This window comes from Seriola dumerili, unplaced genomic scaffold (genome assembly GCF_002260705.1).
Source record: "Seriola dumerili isolate Sdu_G_001 unplaced genomic scaffold, Sdu_1.0 BDQW01012297.1, whole genome shotgun sequence".
NCBI classification, from domain to species: domain Eukaryota; kingdom Metazoa; phylum Chordata; class Actinopteri; order Carangiformes; family Carangidae; genus Seriola; species Seriola dumerili.
This window is the reverse complement of record NW_019186552.1, coordinates 197,584-211,106: the sequence shown is the minus strand read 5'-3', so window position 1 is coordinate 211,106 and position 13,523 is coordinate 197,584. Positions and strand designations below refer to the sequence as shown.

Genomic DNA, 13,523 nt, shown 5'->3' with positions numbered 1-13,523 from the left:
ATATATTATATATATATATAGTTTCACATTTTTATGATTTTGGTGGCTTTTCAGCCACTTAAGGGAGAATACTAAAATAGATGCTGATCTAAGACCAGAACATAACCTTCAGTTGGAATAACTAATCGTTACATGACTCTTCTAGTTGTCCACACCTTTATTTCCAAATAAAGATGTTCTTTTTTTGATGAGTGTCCTTTGTTTTCTCCCTGTTTCCTTACAGGGCGGCTGAGTGTGGAAGCACTGCCTCCTGGATAAGTATAAAGAGGGGTTCAGGAGGATGAATAAGGACAGGAACACAGCACCTGCAGGTATATGCACATATGCTTTATCACATCTTAACTATCATGTCACATACTGAAAATAAAATGGCATCTGTCAATGCTTTCTAGACACCCAGGACACCAAATCTATCAAGCAGGAGAGGAAGACGAAACAGGTAAGTAGCTCCATGTTGTTTGGTTTCCAAAATAAAATTCATGAAAATGAATACTCTTTAAACTTTATTACTAGTACTGGTAGCTACCAAACCCTCTGTGAATTATGTGTAAATGTCTTTCATCAAGCTGACAAAAAACACTAAAGACAGCTGATTTACTAACATTGTATAAGAACATCAGGTTCAGGGAACCTAATTTCAGGGAAATTAACTTATAAATTCTACAAGTGCTACCCCAGTGACCATGAAATCAAAATACTTTAAAACCATTTCCTTGGTTCACAGCTTTCAACATGTCAAGTGACGCCATTATGGCAGAGTTTGGGCCCGCTGCTCCCTTCCTGAGAAAGTCAGACAAGGAGCGCTTGGAGGCCCAGACTCGACCCTTCGACATGAAGAGGCAGTGTTTTGTGCCTGACCCTGAGGTGGAGTATGTTAAAGCCACAATCACAAGTAGAGATGGCGACAAAGTCACTGTTGACACTGAAGAGGGGAAGGTATAGTGTAAACACAACTGTGTATTTTTTTTATCTAGTTAGAGTATTGAACCTTGGTATAGAGCAAAGCAACACAGTTAACATGTATGTCTGATTGTAGACAGTAACTGTGAAGGAGGCAGATGTCCACCCTCAGAACCCACCAAAGTTTGATAAAATTGAGGACATGGCGATGTTCACCTTCCTCCATGAACCTGCTGTGCTGTTTAACCTCAAAGAGCGTTATGCAGCATGGATGATCTATGTGAGTAATGACCACAAACCTGCAGATCTCTCCACTGTACACAACCTGCAGTCCAATGAAAAAGACTTGCTGTGTGTATCTTTGTCTACAGACCTACTCAGGGCTGTTCTGTGTGACTGTCAACCCCTACAAGTGGCTGCCAGTGTACGATAAGGCTGTGGTCACCGCTTACAGAGGAAAGAAGAGGAGTGAAGCTCCTCCTCACATCTACTCCATCTCAGACAATGCCTACCAGTACATGCTGGCAGGTATGTTGAGATCTTTGTAAAACATGACTATAGGTCCCATATTGTGTAAAGTGAGATTTCCATGTCTTTTGTTATTATAAAGCAGGTCTAGGTGCTATATTAATACTGTGAAAGTATAAAAGCGTCCAGTCCACAGATAAATGCACACAGCCTGTATTCAGAAACTGAGCCATCAGGACCTCTGTAACTTTGTGATGTCACAATAAAGCAGTCATCACCCACAGCCATGCCTCAAGCCCTGCCCACCTGGACCCGCCATCCAACACTGCAGGACTCGGTTTCTCTGAGTGTTTACCTGATCTCTGCTATATTTTTATTCAACCACTCAGAAAACAGCAAGCCAATCAGAAGAGAGGCTCAGGCTCACCGACCTGATTTTACTAGATCTCCAGAGAGAAGTTTGAGAGAGGAAACGTAAAACTACATTGGGATGGTTTTTGGTTCTTAAAATGACAAATAAATCTTCTTATGGATATCAAATCTTCCAATAAAACACTGGACAAGTGTAGAATATGGGACCTTTAAGAAATTCTAATCCTTTTTGACACTATGTAAGCATTTAAATAAAACTGACCTAACACTGAACACTGTCTTAAATCTTGCAGACAGAGAAAACCAGTCTATCCTTATCACGTAAGTAATTCTTCAACATCATATGCTTTTTCAATTTGGAGAATAGAGGTCATGTTTTTACAAAATGTTCAGTTATATGTTGAATGTTTTTCATCCCCAGTGGGGAATCTGGTGCAGGAAAGACTGTGAACACCAAGAGAGTCATCCAGTACTTTGCCAGCATTGCAGCTGTTTCTGGAAAGAAGGATGTTAGTCAGGAGAAGAAGGTTTGTTTCACTGTTCATATTATGATCAAAATAAAAGATGAAGTTTTGAACTACAGCTTAAATTTGGCATCCATTAAATCCACAGGGCACCTTGGAGGATCAAATCATCCAGGCCAACCCTGCTCTGGAGGCTTTTGGAAATGCAAAAACCATCAGAAATGACAATTCCTCCAGATTTGTAAGTTTGGTTAATTTCAAAGAACCCAACTATCAATTAGACTGTGCTATGTTCAAAGTATCAAAAAATATTTTGTCATTACAGGGTAAATTTATTCGAATCCATTTTGGAGTCAGTGGCAAACTGTCTTCAGCTGATATTGAAACTTGTAAGCACACAGAACATATATAAATTAAATTAATAAATTAAATTAATGAATAAAGTTAGGCAAAGATTTCTCCCAGCAAAAGAACTCACCCTAATAACAATAAGCTCTGTGTTGTCAGATCTTCTGGAGAAATCTCGTGTCACTTATCAGCTAAAGGCTGAGAGAGACTACCACATCTTCTACCAGATTCTGTCCCAGAGGAAACCAGAACTGCTGGGTGAGTATTTAATGAAAAATATTTTTGACTCTCAAAAATATAACATACACACTAGAAAGAAGACTAGAAATTCTTTTTATTCACAGAAATGCTGTTGATCACCAACAACCCCTATGACTATGCCTACATCTCTCAAGGAGAGACAACCGTGGCCTCCATCAATGACGCAGAAGAGCTGATGGCTACTGATGTAGGTGAAACTGGGTGCTTGTTAAAAACTCCACACATACAGTTTCACTACTAATTCATGTGTCATTCTGTTGTTATAGGAAGCTTTTGATGTCCTGGGTTTCACCCAAGAGGAGAAGAATGGCATCTACAAGCTGACTGGAGCCATCATGCATTATGGAAACATGAAGTTTAAACAGAAGCAGAGGGAAGAGCAGGCAGAACCCGATGGCACAGAGGGTAAAGGACCAGGACACAGTCACTTCCTGTATATTATTAAAATAAGAGTGTCACTATAACAAATTCTAGTCTCTTTCAAACAAAAAGATATAGTAAAGGCATGATCTAAACAAAATCCATTTTCAGACGTTGACAAAGTTGCATATCTGATGGGCCTGAACTCTGCTGACCTAATCAAAGGCCTGTGTCACCCAAGAGTGAAAGTAGGCAATGAGTGGGTCACCAAAGGTCAGAGTGTTCAGCAGGTGAGCTGAAGAAGCAAGAACTGCATTGAGTTCTTTTGAGTTCTTTTGGGAATTAAGGAAGTAAAATGAGTTCAAATGCTAATCTAATTACTTGCAATTTTTGAGGTGTACTACTCTATTGGTGCTCTGGCCAAGTCAGTGTATGAGAAAATGTTCTTGTGGATGGTCGTGAGAATCAACCAGTCTCTGGATACCAAACAACCTCGCCAGTACTTCATTGGTGTGCTGGACATTGCTGGATTTGAGATCTTTGATGTGAGTGTCAGACATTTTAATGAACATGCTACATAAAATCAGCTCTAGCTTTGAGAGGATGAACATGGAAACAGGAAAACTTATCTTACGAATATATAATCTTCATCAAATATTTCCTTGAATATACAGTTCAACACTTTTGAGCAGCTGTGTATCAACTACACTAATGAGAAGCTGCAGCAGTTCTTCAACCACCACATGTTTGTGTTGGAGCAAGAGGAGTACAAGAAAGAGGGGATTGTATGGGAATTCATTGACTTTGGTATGGACTTGGCAGCCTGCATTGAACTCATTGAAAAGGTTGGTGAAGAGTTAAATTGGATATCAGTGGTGATGAAAATTAATATCTAACAAAAGCAAAAGCTTACATTCAGTGAATTAAAATCAATTCCTTTTTTCAGCCCATGGGCATCATGTCCATCCTTGAAGAGGAGTGCATGTTCCCCAAAGCTAGTGATTCAACATTTAAAGCCAAGCTGTATGACAACCATCTGGGTAAAAGTCCCAACTTCCAGAAGCCCAGGATTGTTAAGGGGAAACCAGAGGCTCATTTCTCCCTGGTTCATTATGCTGGTACTGTTGATTACAACATCACTAACTGGCTGGAGAAGAACAAGGACCCACTGAATGAGACTGTGGTTGGACTGTATCAGAAGTCCACCCTGAAATTACTGGCTCTACTGTTTGTTGGGTATGCTGGTGCAGATTCGGGTAAGCCATATTTTACCATATTGTTTATTATTGTCCATGATTTGTCCAAAATATCAGTGTGTAAGAAAATGACACTTAAACTATTATATCACCCTTCCACAAAGCCCAGGAAGCAGGAGGCAAGGGGGGAAAGGGAGGAAAAAAGAAAGGTTCTTCCTTCCAGACTGTGTCAGCACTGCACAGGGTAAACTATGTCTAAGGTTTGATATACTGCATGGCTTAGGTTTTGGCACACAGAACAAATTGATATTTATTTCCTACATGTACAGGAGAACCTGAACAAACTCATGACCAACCTCAGGTCAACTCATCCACACTTTGTACGCTGCATCATCCCCAATGAGACCAAGACTCCTGGGGCCATGGAGAATCCTCTGGTGATGCACCAGCTGCGTTGTAACGGTGTGCTGGAAGGCATCAGGATCTGCAGGAAGGGATTCCCCAACAGGATTCAATATGGAGACTTTAAACAAAGGCAAGAAAAGCTGATTCTATTTATTATTCTTTCATGTCACAACTGGCAGGCTGGTGCAGTGAAGTTACTTTAACAGAGCAGGGTTAGATGAAGAAGACCGGGTTTAAATACAGGCAGGCAGGTAACAGACAACAGGTAGCAAAATACTGATAGCAGATAAGGTAGCTGGAATGAGAGTCCACAGCATGAACAACATAAAGGGAGATACACTGAGACCTGAAATATGAAACAATCTGGCAACTGACAAAGGGCTGGTATAAAAACAGGGGAGGTAATGAGAGAGCAACTCGGCACCCGCCTTTGGTTGCAATACTTGTGTTCAGTGCTAGGTATGTGTAGAGAGTGTGTACAGTCCATTCCAGCAGGAGTACTTGCATTACTGTTTTGGAAATCTGGACACACCTAGCCTGTGTGCGGTCTCTGTGATGGTGTCTAAGAACTTCAACTGCCTCCCTAGGTCAGCTTTAAGTTTCAAACAGTGGCAAGAAGTAGGTTTTCCAATTCCTTATTTCCTTGTTGGTTGCCAGTGTTTTCCGTTGATAACCACTGTGCTGCTAGTAACTGCTATTGCCCTAAGCATCTAGCCATGATGCCACTGGTAGTGCTCTTCCACCAGAGCCTTCAGACAACAACATGACTCATGACATCTTCCCTAGCAAATTGGACAAATTTGTGTGTCTGCTGGATCCCAGCAGACAAGGTTGTATTGGCTGTGAGAGAACATCATAAACAGACTAAATCAGGAACTTGATCCAGACTGGCTTATCCTTATACTTTATTCAATAATATTAATGACGTCACGGCTATATCATTTCAGATACCGCATCTTGAACCCTAATTCTATCCCTGAGGGACAGTTCATTGACAACAAGAAAGCAGCAGAAAAATTGCTGGGTTCTCTGGATATTGACCATGAGCAGTATAAACTGGGTCACACAAAGGTCGGTTTCTGTTTCTATATTAACTAAAAAGAGCAGGGTTCATGTGTTTTATAAAAAACTGTTAATTCTGTCAATATCAGGTTTTCTTCAAAGCTGGACTGTTGGGTGTTCTTGAGGAGATGAGAGATGATCGTCTCGCTCTCATCATCACTAGAATTCAAGCAAGAGCCAGAGGGATACTTGCCAGGATCGAGTTCCAGAAGATTGTTGAGCGCAGGTTGGTTCTTAACCCGCCACATTTACTGTAAACAAGGTACTGTGAAAAATGGATTCATCCTTACTGACGTTATCCACAGGGATGCCTTACTGGTGATCCAGTGGAACGTACGTGCCTTCATGGGAGTCAAGAATTGGCCCTGGATGAAGATGTACTTTAAGATCAAACCACTTCTGAAATCAGCTGAGACTGAGAAGGAAATGGCAAACATGAAGGAGGAGTTCATGAAGCTTAAAGAGGCATATGCTAAATCTGAAGCCCGCAAAAAAGAGCTGGAGGAAAAGATGGTCACCCTTCTTCAAGAGAAGAACAACTTGCAGCTCCAAGTCCAATCTGTAGGATAAGTCATTCAGTTTACCTAAAACTTGCAAGGATTTACTTAAAAATGTGATGAATAACAACATTTGATAAATCTACTGTCTGCAGGAACAAGATAATCTTGTAGATGCTGAGGAGCGCTGTGAGGGTTTGATCAAGAGCAAGATCCAGCTTGAGGCCAAAGCCAAAGAGCTGACAGAAAGACTGGAGGATGAAGAGGAGATGAATGCAGAGCTTACTGCCAAGAAGAGGAAGCTGGAGGACGAGTGCTCAGAACTCAAGAAGGACATTGATGATCTGGAGCTGTCTCTGGCTAAAGTGGAAAAGGAAAAGCATGCCACTGAGAACAAGGTAGTTGAACTATTAACAATATTTTATGTGTAATGTGAGAGGAGTCTCATAGAGATAAACCAATGAGAATTATCTGCAGTTCAGTTTTAGCATCTTTGAGCTCATTGTTTTTTGGTTTTATGATTCACAATTTTATTATTTGTTTGGTTAGCTCTCACCACTCTCATGGTGTTGTTTCAAGCAGCAGAAAACACCAATAAACATAATACAAGCTACCCACAAGCAACAGACAGAAGACAGAGAGTTAGAGACTAGCTGGTGAACATAATGGAGTGTTCAGCCGCTAAAGAGAGGAATTGGTGGAGACCAAAACAGAGGGAGGGAATATTGGGTGTTGAAGTATTAATAATGAAGTTTAATATGTATTCATGAAGAATGTTTCTACATCCCTGATGTAACATCGACTTTGTAATTTGTTTTTAAGGTTAAAAACTTGACTGAAGAGATGGCAGCTTTGGATGAAATCATTGCCAAGTTGACCAAAGAGAAGAAAGCTCTTCAGGAGGCTCATCAGCAAACGCTGGATGACCTGCAGAGTGAGGAGGATAAAGTCAACACTCTGACCAAGGCCAAATCCAAGCTGGAGCAGCAAGTCGATGATGTGAGTATAATCTTACATAAGTTCATCAGAATCTGGACTCAATAACTCTAACGTCTGAGGTATTATACAGTAAATCTGTTTTTCTATGCTGTGAAATAGCTTGAAGGTTCTTTAGAACAAGAAAAGAAGGTGAGGATGGACCTTGAGAGAGCAAAGAGGAAACTGGAAGGAGATCTGAAGTTGAGCCAGGAGAGCCTAATGGACCTGGAGAACGACAAGCAGCAACTAGAAGAGAAGCTGAAGAAGTAGGTTTCCTCTTCCACCGCACAATTGACATCCAATGTCAATGTACAGTGCCAGTGCAGGAAGTGGGGTGACCCCCCAAGATTTGGGTTGTGGATGAATGTGTAACAAATCTGACAGGAGACTAGAATTCCTGCCCTGTCACAGAGCTGCAGTCAATGGTAGCCCTTACACCAAGTTTCCCTTCCTTTATCCAATATTTTTTGTTGCCTTACCTTAACCATAGTTTATAACTACAATCTTTCCACCACTTGAACCATAAATTTAATTAAATTAATAAATTTAATGATTTAATGTAATCTGGGGTTTTCTAGATTCATACTGATGTTCTAGTCTGGTAATAGCGTTACCCAATGAAAAGTCAGAAAAATCTCACGTAGAAATAATTTGCTGAATATATATCTTCTGTTAACAGAAAGGACTTTGAGATCAGTCAACTTCTCAGCAAGATTGAAGATGAACAAGCACTGGGGGCCCAACTTCAAAAGAAACTGAAGGAGCTACAGGTCAGCTGACATTAACACAGCCTTCATTTTTCTCATTTAAATGACATTGTTGTGCTTGTTACTCTGAACGCTTAATGGAAATTGTACATCTTAGGCTCGCATTGAAGAACTGGAGGAAGAGCTGGAGGCAGAACGAGCTGCCCGTGGTAAGGTGGAGAAACAGAGGGCTGACTTGGCCAGAGAGCTGGAGGAGATCAGTGAGAGGCTGGAGGAGGCTGGAGGAGCCACTGCTGCCCAGATTGAGATGAACAAGAAGAGAGAGGCTGAGTTTCAGAAGATGCGCAGAGACCTTGAAGAGGCCACTCTGCAGCATGAAGCCACTGCTGCTGCACTGAGAAAGAAGAATGCAGACAGTGTGGCTGACCTCGGAGAGCAGATTGACAACCTGCAAAGAGTGAAACAGAAGTTGGAGAAAGAGAAGAGTGAACTCAGACTGGAGTTGGATGATGTGGTCTCCAACATGGAGCAGATCATCAAGTCCAAAGTGAGTATGGCCAATAAATTACCCCAACAAACTGAAAGGCATGATGTCAGTTTTATTCTATGGTTAAAGATGTCTGAATGAAAGAGTTCCTTCAAATGTGTTAAGTTTTGTTTTATTTTCAGACTAACTTGGAGAAAATGTGTCGCACTCTTGAAGATCAATTGAGTGAATTGAGGACTAAAAGTGATGAAGGCCAGCGTATCATAAATGATTTCACCATGCAGAAAGCAAAGCTTCAAACTGAGAATGGTAAGACGGTTCTTTGAATCTTTGAAATAGAATATATAATTAAGAAAAAAAGGATAATTTTCTTCCTTAACAAAAGGTGAGCTTGCCAGACAGTTGGAGGAGAAGGACTCCTTGGTCTCCCAGCTGACCAGAGGGAAGCAGTCTTACACTCAGCAGACTGAAGACCTCAAGAGACAGCTAGAGGAAGAAGTCAAGGTAACTTAACTTACCATAAATACAGTTTCCAGATGGATAGTACATGATTTCACAGTATGTTTAACACAGCTTGGACTATCCCCTCATAGGCCAAGAATGCACTTGCCCATGCAGTGCAGTCTGCTCGCCATGACTGTGATCTCTTGAGGGAGCAGTTTGAGGAGGAGCAGGAGGCCAAAGCTGAGCTTCAGCGCAACATGTCCAAGGCCAACTCTGAGGTGGCTCAGTGGAGAACCAAGTACGAGACTGATGCCATCCAGAGGACTGAGGAGTTGGAAGATGCAAAGTAAGAACATCTGTTTCCTCTTTGCCATAATTTTAGAAATATGGAGAACAGTTGTGACAAGTATTTTCTCAAATAGGAAGAAACTGGCACAGCGTCTGCAAGATGCAGAAGAAGCTGTGGAGGCTGTTAATGCTAAATGTTCCTCCCTGGAGAAAACCAAACATAGGCTCCAGGGTGAGATTGAGGATCTCATGGTGGATGTGGAGAGATCCAATGCTGCTGCTGCAGCTCTGGACAAGAAACAGAGAAATTTTGACAAGGTAATATGAGAAAGAAAATTATTGAATGGATTAATTAATATAGAGTAAATCTAATTCTGATTATTGTTTAACTAGGTCCTTGCTGAGTGGAAGCAGAAGTATGAGGAGTCCCAGACTGAGCTGGAAAGTGCCCAGAAAGATGCTCGTACTCTTAGCACCGAACTCTTCAAATTGAAGAACTCTTATGAAGAATCTCTGGATCATCTGGAGACCATGAAACGAGAAAACAAGAATCTCCAAGGTAGGAAGATGTGAAAACATGATTTGTCTTATAATATCAATTACAGAGTACAGTAGCGAGGTTGGGAGAGTAATCAAATAAATGGATATGCCACAACCAGAGGAAATTTCTGACTTGACTGAACAACTTGGTGAGGGAGGAAAAAGCATCCACGAGCTGGAGAAGGTCCGTAAACAGCTGGAGCAGGAGAAGGCTGAGATACAAGCAGCTCTGGAAGAAGCTGAGGTCCACAAGTTTGCTTTTGATATCAATATATCTAGTATTGTTAAAAAAAAGCATATTAATAGAAGAGACTGTTCTTCCAGGGCTCTCTGGAGCATGAGGAGGGTAAGATCCTGCGTGCTCAGCTTGAGTTCAACCAGGTGAAGGCTGACATTGAGCGCAAGCTGGCTGAGAAGGATGAAGAGATGGAGCAGGCCAAGCGTAACCATCAGAGAGTGGTAGACACTCTGCAGAGCTCCCTAGAGGCTGAGACTCGCAGCAGGAATGAGGCTCTCAGGATTAAGAAGAAGATGGAGGGAGATCTCAATGAGATGGAGATCCAGCTGAGCCAGGCCAACAGGCTGGCAGCAGAGGCACAGAAGCAGCTCAAGGGAGTCCATACTCATCTGAAGGTACGCCCTAGGTCCTAACAGTGATGAGGACATGTTTATGGATTATTTTCTTTGTTCTTTTAGTCACAGAAAGAATTTGATTTTCTCTTTTGACAGGACTCCCAGCTGCAGCTGGATGATGCTCTCCGTGCCAATGATGATCTGAAGGAGAACATTGCAATTGTGGAGAGACGTAACAACCTGCTGCAGGCTGAACTTGATGAGCTGAGGTCTCTGGTGGAGCAAACTGAGAGAGGTCGTAAACTGGCTGAGCAGGAACTGCTGGATGTCAGTGAGAGAGTTCAGCTGCTGCACTCCCAGGCATGTCAAGAGTTTCTTTAATCACTGTATTACAGTTTTTCAGCGTACCCAAATTAGTTTATAATATTGCATACTAATGTTCCCTAACTCTCCCTACAGAACACCAGCTTACTGAACCAGAAGAAAAAGCTGGAGGGAGACTCCACCCTACTTCAGAATGAGGTGGAGGAGGCTGTGCAGGAGTGCAGAAATGCTGAGGAGAAGGCCAAGAAGGCCATTACTGATGCTGCCATGATGGCGGAGGAGCTGAAGAAGGAGCAGGACACCAGTGCTCACCTGGAGCGTATGAAGAAAAACATGGAGCAAACCATCAAAGACCTGCAACATCGTCTGGATGAAGCTGAGCAAATAGCCATGAAAGGTGGAAAGAAGCAGGTCCAGAAGCTCGAGGCCAGGGTAAATACTTCTGATTCCCACTGTGTTATCTTGCATACTAGTGTACAATTCAGGCTTTACTGCCTTGAACAAACTTGTAAAAGTGTGATTAATATCTTATGCTTCAAGGTGAAAGAGTTGGAAAATGAGGTGGATATGGAGCAAAGGAAAAGTGGTGAATCAGTCAAAGGAATTCGCAAGTATGAAAGACGCATCAAAGAGCTCACTTACCAGGTATCCTCTAGATGCATATTTTCTGTGATAACAATTCAGCAAAAATATGAAAATGTTGATACTGAGCAAATACTTCTTCTGAATTAATTAAACAGACAGAGGAGGACAAAAAGAATCTGAGCCGCCTGCAGGACCTGGTGGAGAAACTTCAACTCAAAGTCAAGTCATACAAGCGGGCTGCAGAGGAGGCTGTAAGCTAAAATACTACACCACTGTTTAAGAAAACATTGTCCTTTTTCTTTTTATGGGTTAGTCCCAAGCTACAGTCAGAATTTAACAATTTTCACACACTAATCTTGATTTTGTAGGAAGAACAGTCCAACACAAATCTAAGCAAGCTGCGAAAGTTGCAGCATGAGCTCGAGGAAGCAGAGGAGAGGGCCGACATTGCAGAGTCCCAGGTCAACAAGCTGAGAGCCAAGAGCCGAGACTCTGTTGCTAAGGTCAGTAATGATCCAGAGAGATGCTATATGTAATTAAGAATTATGTCATGGAATCTTTTCTAATCTTGTTTTCTTTGTACAGAAATCACATGATGAAGAGTGAAGCCTTTAACTGGATCTTCAAGAATAGTGTTTAATTGTAGTGTTTAAGTTTCTTTATTCTCCGTGCAACATGAGTGGAATAAAGAATAAATGAGTTTTGAATGCACCACCATTTTCTGCTTCCTGTATTTTACACACTCACCCTGGAGGAGAACCGAAAAAATTTTAAAGAAGAGACTAAGAAGTGAATCACTAAACTACAAAGAAGAAAATAAAGCCCTGCACTGTGCGGCAGTAACTGTAATCAAAGCTCATGCAGTACCTCCTGACAACATTTTCCAAAACACAAAATGAAAACATGTTTTGACATGAAAAGAGAAGAGCCCAAACCTTTGCTCCCTGGTTCTGAAAGACAAAATCCTGTAGTGGTGGTAGTTTGAGCAGCTGACTGCACAGCTGAAAATGAGCTTCAACAAAGAAAGACTTATTACGCAGCGTGATGAATTGATAAAGAACAGATCAAGGTATTGAGTGAAAAAAGTCACATACAGGGTACCTGCTCTCTTCTGATTGTTGCAGTAAAAAGCTTCTTTTCTTAAACTGTACGCTCATACAGGATGAATGCTTATTATATAAAAAATAATAATAATAATATATAGTATATAATAATAATAATAAAAATAAAAAGAAGGAAAAAAAAGAAACCAAGTGACTGACATTGGACAGTGTAAACTTATAAAGCAGCACAAGAGCTCCACTCACAAAGATGTATCTCCCCATAGTCATGTTAAAAAGGGAAACTTAACACAAATAAGGAACATCAATAAAATCCTGTTAAATATTTAATATGGGATCCATGGTAACTGTATAAGATACTTAATAGTTCATTCAGAAAATCTAAAAATCATTTGAATTGATTTTTTTCCTCATCAATCTACACTCAATAATGACAAAGTGAAAAGAGAAATTTAGATTTTTTTTTAATCCATCTGTGGTAGATTTAGCTGATTGTACATGATTTGGAAAAGCACACACCTGTCTATATAAGGTCTGTTACAAGGTGGCTCCTTCTCGCAATAGTGTGAACTTTCACAAATGTCACCATTTAACGGTTTTATTAAGCAAAGCTAAAGGGTAGCAACAAACCAAGATATCAGCAGTGTCAGCAGTGTATGGGTAACAAATAATGGAAATGTGCACCTAAAGCACCTAAAGGACTCTGAGAAACTGAGAAACTGACTGTGAGAAACAAGATTCTGTCTTGTCTGATGAAGCCATTGAACTGTTTGGCTCCAATTCTAAGTGTCATGTTTGGAAGAAACCATGCACAGTTCCTCACCTTCACAATATCATCCCAACAGTAGAGCAAGGTGGTGGCAGTATCAGGTTGTTGGGGTGTTTTTCAGTGGCAGGGACAGGCAGACCTCTCAGGGCACAGTACAGAGTATCGTTAATGAGGACCTGGTCCAGAGCATCGAGGACCTCAGACTAGGCTAAGGGGTTCACCCTCCAACAGGACAATTACCAGAAGAAATATCCTGATGTAGCTCTACCAGAACCCTGACGTGTACCCAATTAAACGTACAGAGACATGTCCACCAATGGTCCCCATCTAGCCTGACAGAGCTTGAGAGGATCTGCAGAGAAGAATGGCAGTAAATCCAAATCCATGTGTAGAAAGCTCGTCATGTCAAGAAGATTTGAGACTGTAAATGCTGC

The 13,523-nt window shown here is 41.3% G+C and overlaps 1 protein-coding gene across 1 annotated transcript; it reads left to right on the top strand.

Annotated features, from left to right (window-relative positions):
- The first annotated feature begins 732 nt into the window (after positions 1–732).
- Positions 733–11,795, top strand: LOC111240133 (myosin-6-like). Its single transcript, XM_022770122.1, has 36 exons — positions 733–936; positions 1,037–1,180; positions 1,272–1,428; positions 2,034–2,061; positions 2,162–2,267; positions 2,353–2,445; positions 2,530–2,593; positions 2,712–2,810; positions 2,897–3,000; positions 3,080–3,218; positions 3,345–3,463; positions 3,569–3,718; positions 3,848–4,018; positions 4,120–4,429; positions 4,534–4,613; positions 4,699–4,883; positions 5,722–5,845; positions 5,926–6,062; positions 6,142–6,397; positions 6,489–6,731; positions 7,156–7,332; positions 7,432–7,577; positions 7,991–8,081; positions 8,176–8,565; positions 8,688–8,814; positions 8,891–9,009; positions 9,099–9,295; positions 9,372–9,555; positions 9,631–9,796; positions 9,897–10,021; positions 10,102–10,410; positions 10,507–10,710; positions 10,810–11,106; positions 11,215–11,319; positions 11,415–11,510; positions 11,628–11,795. The coding sequence occupies exons 1-36, from the start codon at positions 733–735 to the stop codon at positions 11,793–11,795; spliced, it is 5,814 nt and encodes a 1,937-aa protein (XP_022625843.1).
- The last annotated feature ends 1,728 nt before the right edge of the window (positions 11,796–13,523 follow it).

Excerpts from the sequence above, each read along its gene's own strand:
- LOC111240133 (XM_022770122.1), top strand. The coding sequence starts at position 733 with ATGTCAAGTGACGCCATTATGGCAGAGTTTGGGCCCGCTGCTCCCTTC. Across the intron at positions 3,219-3,344 it reads AGAACCCGATGGCACAGAGG|ACGTTGACAAAGTTGCATAT; the intron begins GTAAAGGACCAG and ends ATCCATTTTCAG. Across the intron at positions 7,333-7,431 it reads TGGAGCAGCAAGTCGATGAT|CTTGAAGGTTCTTTAGAACA; the intron begins GTGAGTATAATC and ends GCTGTGAAATAG.